Genomic DNA, 11,351 nt, shown 5'->3' with positions numbered 1-11,351 from the left:
TTTTGGAGTGAATGTGATCTAACTTAAGAAGCTTGGTGAGGCATATGCTGCTGATGTTATTCTGTATATGTGTATCTGATCTGTAGTTACTTCCACTTACGAGCAGTTATAGTCGCTCTCTTGAGCATCCATGCTCCGTGTGTTCACCTGACATCCTGCTTATGCTTCTGATCACTCCTATTATTGAAGTCACATGACTTCCCTTTCCTCTTCCATCTCCCTTCCTCTTCTTACACCTCTTAACCTTCTTATCTGTCTACACTTCTTATATATATATATCTCTTTTTTTCCCTTCAGTTGCAATCTCGCTATACCTATTCTTAGAACTCTTTCCCACCACCCTTCCCATCTATCTACACCTATTCTTACTCCTCCCCCTTCCCATTTTCTACGTCAATCTTAAACCCCTCCCTCATAACACCCCTTCCCCCAAACCCCATCACCCCCCTATTCCCCCCCCCCCTTCCAGGGAAGATGGGTTCCAAGCTTTTCCAAACTACTTGTTAACTTTTCTCTAAAGATGAATGGGACTGGACTTGTTCATTCAGTCGCGTCGTGTATACGATTTGTTGGGTTTGGCATTTTTGTTCGAATTTTGTGTTCGAAGTCTGCTCGGCAAAAGTTCTGGCTGTCGGCAAAAAGGAACATTTAATTTAATACTTCCAGTCGATAGGTGTGGGGGGGGGGTGTATTTACATCATGTTCGAATTGAATTAATTTTTTATGGAGTTCGTATTTAATTGTTAGTGTTTTTGGTCAAGAGAATATTAATTTTGTTATTTTTGTTACTATATGTAATGTCACAAGGAAATTATTGGTCAGATATGATATATTTTACGCTAAGTGAGCGTTGATGTTACTTGTGTATGCTGATTAGTTGTTGCACAGCATCAGCATGAGTTAACCATCCACCCCTCCACCAGGCAGCATGCATCAACCATCCACTCCTCCACCTGGCAGCATACATCAACCATCCACCCCTCCACCAGGCAGCATGGATCAACCATCCACTCCTCCACCAGGCAGCATGCACCAACCATCCACCCCTCCACCAGGCAGCATGCACCAACCATCCACCCCTCCACCAGGCAGCATGGATCAACCATCCACCCCTCCACCAGGCAGCATGCACCAACCATCCACCCCTCCACCAGGCAGCATGCACCAACCATCCACCCCTCCACCAGGCAGCATGCACCAACCATCCACCCCTCCACCAGGCAGCATGGATCAACCATCCACCCCTCCACCAGGCAGCATGCACCAACCATCCACCCCTCAACCAGGCAGCATACATCAACCATCCACCCCTCCACCAGGCAGCATGCACCAACCATCCACCCCTCCACCAGGCAGCATGCATCAACCATCCACCCCTCCACCAGGCAGCATGCACCAACCATCCAACCAACGCTTATGTCCACAGCTTAAGTCCAAACTCAACCATTCTGTCAACAATAAACATTGTGCATACATACAAATTTATATTATCCATGAATTTTACCCGCAGTAAAATTGGGTTATGTAAACACCAAGCGAAAAATAGAGGCCGGAGCGAGAGAGAAAGCAGAAAGAAAAATCAATACCGATTAAATACATTTTAAAATACCCACAGAAGGAGTCTGCAAGCAAAAATTGAAAAGTACAAAATTGTTGGTAGTGTAGAGAAAATAATCATATTCTGATACTAAAGCAAATATAAAAGCGAAAACAGGTTACAGTGTTTTGGAGAAAATAGTCAAAATTGCATGTTATTTGGTGTTTTTTGTCGTAAAATATTTTACATTGCTCGACTAACATAAACCCACTCGGCACGCGGACTAAGGTTTGGATATGACGGTGGAGCTGACCAGATAAGCCAATAAGATAAAGAGATAAGTCCATCTCTTTCACTGCCCCAGAGAAAGTAAGTCTCGCCACACTCAGGGGTCGGAAATAATAGTGCGAAAAGCCGGGACGACTATTTAGTACCGTCAAGCAACCACTGTAGGACGGAAGAAACAGAGAAACCATGATTACGACATAAACGATTCTTAGAGGCATTAGCAATAGACAATGTACAAACGTGGACATCTTCCAGAGAAAGCTGGATGGTTTTCTTCATGAAATGCCGGATCAACAAGGGCTGCAGTAGGTATGTGGGCCTGCGGGCCACTCGAAGCAACAGCCTGTTGGAACAAGCTCTCACAAGTCAAGCCTGGCCCCGGGCCGGCCTTGGTGAGTAGAAGAACTCCCAGAACCCCCATGCAACAGGTATCCAGCAGGGATCCAGCAGGTATTGTCTAAATTACATTCCAGATTTCATAACCAGTGAAATCCTTCTACTTCTTCAACTTATAGTGTAACAGTCACTAAAATTACCTGTAATTTACCTGCAAGAGGTTTCGAGAGTTCTTCTACTCTTCAAGCAGATATTGCAATAGTTTTTTTACATGGTGGAACGAGGTTTGCCATCTATTAACCAGAAAAAAATCCTTTTCTCACACACCGACATACGCACTGACCGCTCCCACTTAGAGGTCATTCATCAAACATTTAAGAGACCACTTAAGCAACTTGTACATATTTCCGTGGCAATAATGGCTTATTCTATATTTATTAAAGGGTTTACAAGCTTGAGAATGTAATTTACAATACAATTGAGACCTCAATTTACAAAATTAAAGTCGTTCTCAGCCCAAGAGTGTTATTGTAATAACTAAATAACCTCTTTAAATGTTCAATATAAGCAAACTAAACCGTCGTCATTGTGAAAAATGTACAGATATTATTATGTTATTATTATGAACAATTACGTCGTAATTTTTGGTTACGAAATGGTTGACATTCTTGACTCCACTATCTGCCTGATTATGGTACTACGACCAGAGGTTTTGCTGAGCCTGAGCCCAGGAGCACAACCTGTTCTCTCATTTAATGCACAGCAATTCCGACGGTTTCACAACGGCCCAAAAAAATGAGCTTCGATGGATCATGTGGGAACGAAGGTAATTTTTTCTAGGTGGCATAGCAAACCCAGAATAAAGAGGCAAGGTAAAATTTTGAGATGGTTTCTAGGACAATTTTGAGATGGTTTCTAGGACAATTTTGAGATGGTTTCTAGGACAATTTTGAGATGGTTTCTAGGACAATTTTGAGATGGTTTCTAGGACAAAGACGGAAAAACTTTTAAGTGTTCCTCTTTGTGAGAATACAAGACAATTGTATTCAGCATCACCAATAACTATTCTGGGAGGTTGGTTATCGTATTATCGATAGAGGGAAGTGGAGGTTGGTTATCGTGCAGCCCCGGAGGTGTGTGTGTGTGTGTGTGTGTGTGTGTGTGTGTGTGTGTGTGTGTGTGTGTGTGTGTGTGTGTGTGTGTGTGTGTGTGTGCACACGATCGAGAGGTAAATGGAGCCAGATGCCTACAGTAATCATAGCAAACTTTCATGGTTCCAGCACCATCCTGTCTCTGATAACAACCTTGGTGCAGATGGGCGTCTTCAGCAGCGAACATATCGGGGAAAAATTGAATCCTGCAGTCAGAGTGTCGACGAGCGAAGCGACCGCAAATCTATTGGCAATCCCGAGTTTTAAGTTTCCTTTTAAAAAAGTTGATTCAACTCTTGACGAAGCGTCATCGCTTCCTCCCTCTTCTCCCCCCCCCCTCCCCCCTTTCCCTTCTCCTACTTCTCTCTTTCTCCTCCTTATTTTTCCCTTCCAATCCCTCTCCTCGGTCCTTCATTCCCTGACGACTTGAGACTCCCGGAGGCAGTGGGATCCGAGCCACGGCTTGGATTGCGACCCTAAAGTTAATGAAAACGTCTTGCGAGAGAGACAGTAGCCACCCGGAGATCCACCATTAAGGTAAAGCCTTAAAGATCCGTCAGGCGAGCGCCGGGTGGAAATTTTAATACACCCGAGGTAATGAAAACGGAGAAGTTCCCAGCGTTCCTAGCCTACCCTACACCGACAACTCCGAGACCCGCGAATGTAATCTGTCGGTGTATTATCTGACACCCAAGGCGGGAGAAAGTAATCCGCGGGATGTCTTATCGGTGCTGATGTTACAAAAGGAAGATTCTGGAAGGAAGTCGAACCCTTTGACACGGGCAGAGGAAGTGAGATTTATATATAAGGTATTGAAGATGAGTGTAAGAAATGTCTGAAGGTATTGCATTCAGAGAAAAAAATGAAGATTGAAGCATGGAATGAAACTAGATAATGTTGATACTGGAGTTAAACATTGTTCTATTATATATATATATATATATATATATATATATATATATATATATATATATATATATATATATATATAATATATATATATATATATATATATATATATATATATATATATATATATATATATATATATATATATATATATATATATATATATATATATATATACATATATATGCCCTCTACCCACTTCAGAAGTTAATTAAATAATCTTCAACGTTAATTGCATTTAGATGCCCCCGACCCTAGTGGCAACGAAGATAAGCTTAATTTATAATCTTTCGTTATAAAATTATAAACATTTTTCCTGTATACCGAGCGAGACGCCGACAGCGTCAACACCCCGACGCCGCGAATGAATAAAATAAACAAATAAACCGCTAATTTAACAGCTGTCTAACTCCCTGGTACCTATTTACTGCTAGGTAACAAGGGGGATTATCAGGGTTTAGGAAACTCTGCCCGTTTGTTTTCCGACTTCGCCGGGGATCGAACTCGGACCCTAGGATTACGAGTCCCAAGCGCTGTCCGCTCAGCTATCAGGCCCCCGTATGCACGTGCGTGCGTGCGTTCAAGGTGATTTATTGCCGCGTCGCTCCTAGATATTGACGGCGATGACCCCTCTCAGGCATTGACCCCCGGAGGCATTGGTGACCCCAGGAGACATTGGTGACCCCAGGAGACATTGGTGACCCCAGGAGACATTGGTGACCCCAGGAGGCATTGGTGACCCCAGGAGACATTGGTGACCCCCGGAGGCATTGGTGACCCCAGGAGACATTGGTGACCCCAGAAGACATTGGTGACCCCAGGAGACATTGGTGACCCCAGGAGGCATTGGTGACCCCCCGGAGACATTGGTGACCCCAGAAGACATTGGTGACCCCAGGAGACATTGGTGACCCCAGAAGACATTGGTGACCCCCTGGAGGCATCGCCAGTGGCCCTGGAAAGTTTGAAATTTTCTCCACAAATTTCGCAATCGTGTCAAGGGTGTTTTATGGAGCGACGGTAAATATCGCAATCTTGAGTGCTATTTTAATGGTCCTGGTGGCCACCATTTTCGTAACGAAGAATAAATTGTAAAAAAATAGTTTTAGAAAATAGAGTTGATAGAGGGAAATGTTTTTCTTTTTTACTCTGAGTTTGTGGATGAGAATAGTACAATTTCCTACTGTAAATACTACGTAAACAAACGCTGAGTACATATGTGAGTTTAGGACTGTAAATCACACTATAAACAAACGCTGAGTACATATGTGAGTTTAGGACTGTAAATCACACTATAAACATACGCTGAGTACATATGTGAGTTTAGGACTGTAAATCACACTATAAACATACGCTGAGTACATATGTGAGTTTAGGACTGTAAATCACACTATAAACAAACGCTGAGTACATATGTGAGTTTAGGACTGTAAATCACACTATAAACAAACGCTGAGTACATATGTGAGTTTAGGACTGTAAATCACACTATAAACAAACGCTGAGTACATATGTGAGTTTAGGACTGTAAATCACATTATAAACAAACGCTGAGTACATATGTGTGTGTGTTTAGGACTGTAAATCACATTATAAGTACACAAAAATTAGCTATTAAAGTTGTACAAAAATGCATTTTGGGACCTGAAGTATATGTACTCTGAATACAAATCATTATTGTAAGTATTTTGACTTTTTTTCTGGATAGCAGTATCATTGTGCGTATATTACATTCAATATGTGAATGTAATTACATGCAAGGTAATTACATGTAAAGATATACATGTGTATGTTTTTAGTGTATACGAGTTGGAGTACTCTATTGCTCAAGTGCAAGGTTTACAGTAGAGCTCCACATTAGTAAGTTCTTCATTAGTGTTTCAAATAGTGTATTGACCAATATGTCTAGAGTTTTTGCTCGTTGTTAATTAAATTTCCATAGTACCCTAAAGGTATTGGGCAGGATAATTCTCCATTAAATTTACCCTATTCTTTTGGTATGAGTTTTTTTTAACATATAAACAGGCATCAATATTTTCTTTTCACCCGAGCACAACCTGTAGAAAAAATATGAACTAAACTCATTAATTCAATGACAGAATAACATCGAGTCTGTAATCAAAATTTTAATTAAAAACCATTACTGTAATTTCACTGCCTGGAGAATGCACTACACAACAACAGGAGAATTGCAGAGTTTACTGGTCTACCATTATCAGGCAGCATGTTAGACTTATCGAGTTACCCCCTAGTGAAGGGAGAGGCGGTGCCGCCAGGTCTCTTATCGGATTACTGGCTACACCGAACGTGCTAAACCTGCCCCGTGTCCTTGCGAGTGTAGCCTAACCTAACCTAACCCAATAACGTTGAGTAACTGTGTAGCCAAATACAGCGACTGTGTCTTCACATACAGTAACTCTGTGTATCGATATACCACATCTTTATATTCATACACGGCATTGGTGTGTGTTGCCCAAACCATTAACTTTATGTATGCGTATCTCCATTAAGAGAATGTCAGTTACAAAATAACATAACCCAGTAACCAAAAATATGAACTGTGCAACCAAATAAAGTAATTATTGATGAGGAGATGACTATACCATTATGATTTCATAAACTAGCAGAGTCCTCCTTGGTCTGCAACCTGGTTTGTAAAGATTTACAAATTAAATGGAAAAAATATATAATGCCACGATTAAGTCTACGGAGTTTAAACATACATTTTAACTTACTTTTCTCTGTGACTTTGTATTCAATGAAAATTCAGTTTAACATATCACCATCCTGTTATTGTCAGAATCATAATATTTTTAATATGACTATTATTGTTCGTCATTATTAGGATTCCATCATTACTGTCATTATTGACTTCCTTGCTGTCTCTAAAGTGTTACACCTCTCTGTAGCTCTTGTCTGTGTCTTCGTTATCATTTCTTGATATCTGTAGCTCTCAACAGATATCTATAACTATAGATATCAGCCTTTACATCTGTTGCACTCAACTATAGATTATCTCCAGTAGCTACTTCGAAAATTGCCACAACTATTTACTACCTAAACTTTGTCTCAAAACTTTGGTTATATTTTCCTAAATTTTATAAATGAAAACCTAAGGTCCCTGTTATGACCAGGTTTACTGGACAGCTTCTTAGAAAGAGTAACAAGGAAAAGTTTTTCCATTTCCTTTCAAACACGTAAAGGATAAAAGCGTAGAGAGGTATTACGTTGCATCACAATTTTCCACCGGAATAGGATGAACAAAATATTACATTTGGGGGAAAACCGCAACAACATTCTTTCCAGAGTTTTTCAAATCATTTTATTTTAGTCTTTTGGAAGGAGCAAGTTTTAGCTTCCTCTGATTCAAGAGTAAATAGGTTAATTGTGAACACATTCTTCCAAAGGTCACTTTACACTCTCTCAAACAAACTATTATGTACCATTGAGCTGATATGCAATCAAGACGGATCCAAGCCTGGAAGATTACATCACAAACGTGTATTAACAAAATATGTAAGTCACCCCGTTAAAAACCTCCTGGAATGACAGGGTCGTGTCTCCTTGCTGTATTATTTAGCATATATCATGGTGGAAAAAAAAAACGGGTTCAAGGCGGTGGCCCCCAGTGTTATAAGGCAGAGGGCGACATGGAACCCGAGGGAGTCGCTGCAGCTTGGTGAGGAGGAGGATGGCCGTGGCGTCAGGCCCTCTGGACTCCACATAAACATGTTACAGGAGACGTCATGGAGCGCCGCCCCCCGTAAAGTTTGGGTCGTCTTGTGCTGCAACAGCTTGTTTGCTCCAAATTGAATTTTCCTGCGCCCTGTTTTACGATGTATTGAGGAGGGTTCCGTTTTTCTCTGTTATCCGTTCGTATGGACGCCAAGGCGTAGAAGCGAAGCTCTCAGTGCAACAGTGGATTTCTTCTATTATTTGTCCTCAATTATCTTTACGTAATTGCGTCTTGAGGTAATATATAGCATGTTTTCTGTTATTATTTTTCCAATTTAGGGATTTTGTATCCATCTATAATACAAAGGGGACAGCTATTTTATGTACTGGAGGAGTTCCTTGCATGTGGAAATATATTTATGCAAATACATTATACTATATATATATATATATATATATATATATATATATATATATATATATATATATATATATATATATATATATATATATATATACACAACATACAACATGGACAATTTATTTGACCGCATTGAGTATATTTATCCTCTGAGAAATACTGCAATAATTTCAATCACATTAAAAACCATATAATAAAAGGTTTCAAATAGTGGTTGCAATTGAGGTTCCCAAAATACATGTACATAATGAAAAGTAATCGTCCCAATTAATATTAACTCCACTGCATGTATATTTCACCTTGCAGAATAATGCGAGTTTCAACTTGTAACGCTATTCACATCAGAGTCATACGAGGCATGTCAGAGTCATACGAGGCATGTCAGAGTCATTCGAGGCATATCAGAGTCATTCGAGGCATATCAGAGTCATTCAGGGCATGTCATAGTCGTTCGGGGCATGATAGAGTCATTCGAGGCACGTCAGAGTCATTCGAGGCATGATACAGTCATTCGAGGCATGATAGAGTCATTCGGGGCATGTCATAGTCATTCGAGGCACGTCAGAGTCATTCGAGGCATGATAGAGTCATTCGGGGCATGTCATAGTCATTCGAGGCATGCCAGAGTCATACGAGACATGCCAGAGTCATTCGGAGCATGCCATCCCTATAAGCAAATTGGAAGCCAGTAATTTGCATACATCAAATAATCTGTGCACTTCAAACACTACCTGCGGCATTCTACACAACACAAGTAATATACGTAAATTGAAATGTCATGCAATGCCATACACACGTCCGAGTAAATCAACTTGCATGTTGCAACAGTTACCAACAGACAACAACGGTTTCTTACCTACGGGATAACTTGGATTTGTGTTGTAATTCTGCTAAAGGAAAACTAATCCTTGATGAATTTCAAAGCTGTTCTGGATATGTTATCGCTGTATTCTGAATGATAAGATATCAATGGCAAATAATGAACTCGGATCCATTCAAAGTTCAGAATGAAGAACAAACAAATTGTTAAAACAAAATTGTTGATATAAATTTAATGAAATATTTTTTTTTTTGTTAATAAATTTGCGAACCAAAATGAAACTCTGCCAGGTATCATCTTTGGTACAAAAAACAAAATTATGAAATTTAGATGAAACCATATCATTACATAAGTTAAACATATTAAGAAATGCAATATTCCGTGCAATCATGACAGTTGTGAGTGAAGATGACTGTCAAAGGTGCCCGAGTAATGTCAAGTGTGTTCCCGGTAGTTTAATCAACACTTACACAGCTTGTCAGTGTCTGATCAGACAGACGGTCGTTAATCATTGCCTCCAATGACCGACACCTAAAAATAAAAAACCAGGACCCAGGAGCTAAAGTTCTGTCTCCGTAAATATTAATAACATACAAGCGCTGTATACATACACAAAGTACATCATTCATTTTAGCCATCCTTCTCGGGGGACTAATAAATGCACAACAATATTACAGAGGCTAAAATTATATATTACTTAGTGAATAAACAACAGGAGAAAAAATAAACCTTGTGAATCTGGGCAATAGAAGTCACTTTCCAAAGGTGGAGGCGTGCCACTATTCAGCAGTTACAATTTCTTGTGGCTCCTGCACTCCATTTGCATGACAAAGGTGCAGAGACGGCAAGAAGTATATTTCTCTCATGTATACTCGCATTCTGGACGATGTTCTACGCTACATTTTACATTCTTGCCTTCCTGGAGAAGCGAAACAGACATTCTTGATGCAGGCGATGAGTCACAATAACGTGGCTGAAGTATGTTGACCAAACCACACACTAGAAGTTGAAGGGACGACGACGTTTCGGTTCGTCCTGGACCATTCTCAAGTCGATTGTCTCCTCCACAATCGACTTGAGAATGGTCCAGGACGGACCGAAACGTCGTCGTCCCTTCAACTTCTAGTGTGTGGTCTGGTCAACATACATTCTTGACAACCTGGATGTCCGCAGACTAAGCGTATCTTGAATTCTAAGACATAGCATAATACACATTAGACAACTTCCTCACACACACACTCAATACGTCGTCCGTACAATAAAACTACTAAACATATTCGGCAGACTTCTCAATAGATTGAAACCCTTTCACAACATATTAATCACAAATCTTTACTTATGTGTTGACGCATTTTTTGACGTCTAGATGAATCTCATTAATAAAATATTAAAGCACAATATATACACAAGTTAAGCTTATTTGGCAAAACAGTCCATTTGTGAGGTATTTAAAAGTGATCTGGAAGAAATCCTCGCTAACTCTATGCTCTATACTCTAACTCTTTACAACTCTTTACTACTCATAAATGAGTAGTACAGCACGCCGGATATGGTCACTATGCTACAAGTCAAAGCAAGAACTCTGCTCCTCATCAATTATACTCTGTAGAGTTAAGACACATTGCCCTTTGAGGATTTACTAGAGACCTTCTTAACTGCATATGGGAGGTCGTAAGGCCATTATGTGTATATGAAGAAAGGCCATTGGAGAAGGCCTCTTTGTCCATACGAGGCAGCTTCTTGTTATATATCCACCTAATCTCAATTATATAAATGTCAGTCCTACTCCAGAAACAATTTGGCGTATATTAATTATAACACACAATTAAAAGTCTATTTACGCTTTGGTCTATTAATGTTAACATATGCACAGAATAAGCTGCTAATGCATTTAACATTAAAATTAATAAAGTTTGCTTTAAAATCTAAATAATTAGGAGTTTCTAAAATGGGGAATAAGCAAAGCATATTGTAGCAAAGCATATTGTAGCTTTGCATAAGCAAAGTACAAGTAGAAGGTATTATAACTAATTAACATACGTTTGACATTAAATAACAAACTGAATTTTCTCAAAATAGATGAAGTGTTTACGAATGTTGTAAGTTTGCTGTAATTGAGTTTTAAAATGTTTAGCTCGGCCCGTCCTCGCAAACAATGGTCAAATGCTCGTTATTCCAATAGCCTTCCCTCTCTACTGTTTAAGAATGAAAAAT

The 11,351-nt window shown here is 39.7% G+C and overlaps 1 protein-coding gene across 1 annotated transcript in view; it reads left to right on the top strand.

The window, feature by feature from the left end:
- Positions 1–3,579, top strand: part of LOC123764674 (keratin-associated protein 16-1-like) — a 6,268-nt gene extending 2,689 nt beyond the window's left edge. The window contains exon 2 of the mRNA XM_045752648.2: positions 3,442–3,579. Coding sequence (XP_045608604.2) covers positions 3,442–3,579 — 138 coding nt within the window. The remainder of the gene's footprint in view (positions 1–3,441) is intronic.
- Positions 3,580–11,351: the final 7,772 nt, after the last annotated feature.

This window comes from Procambarus clarkii, chromosome 48 (assembly GCF_040958095.1).
Source record: "Procambarus clarkii isolate CNS0578487 chromosome 48, FALCON_Pclarkii_2.0, whole genome shotgun sequence".
Classification (NCBI taxonomy): Eukaryota; Metazoa; Arthropoda; class Malacostraca; order Decapoda; family Cambaridae; genus Procambarus; species Procambarus clarkii.
The sequence above is the reverse complement of the archived record's forward strand: the minus strand, read 5'-3'. Positions and strand labels throughout refer to the sequence as shown.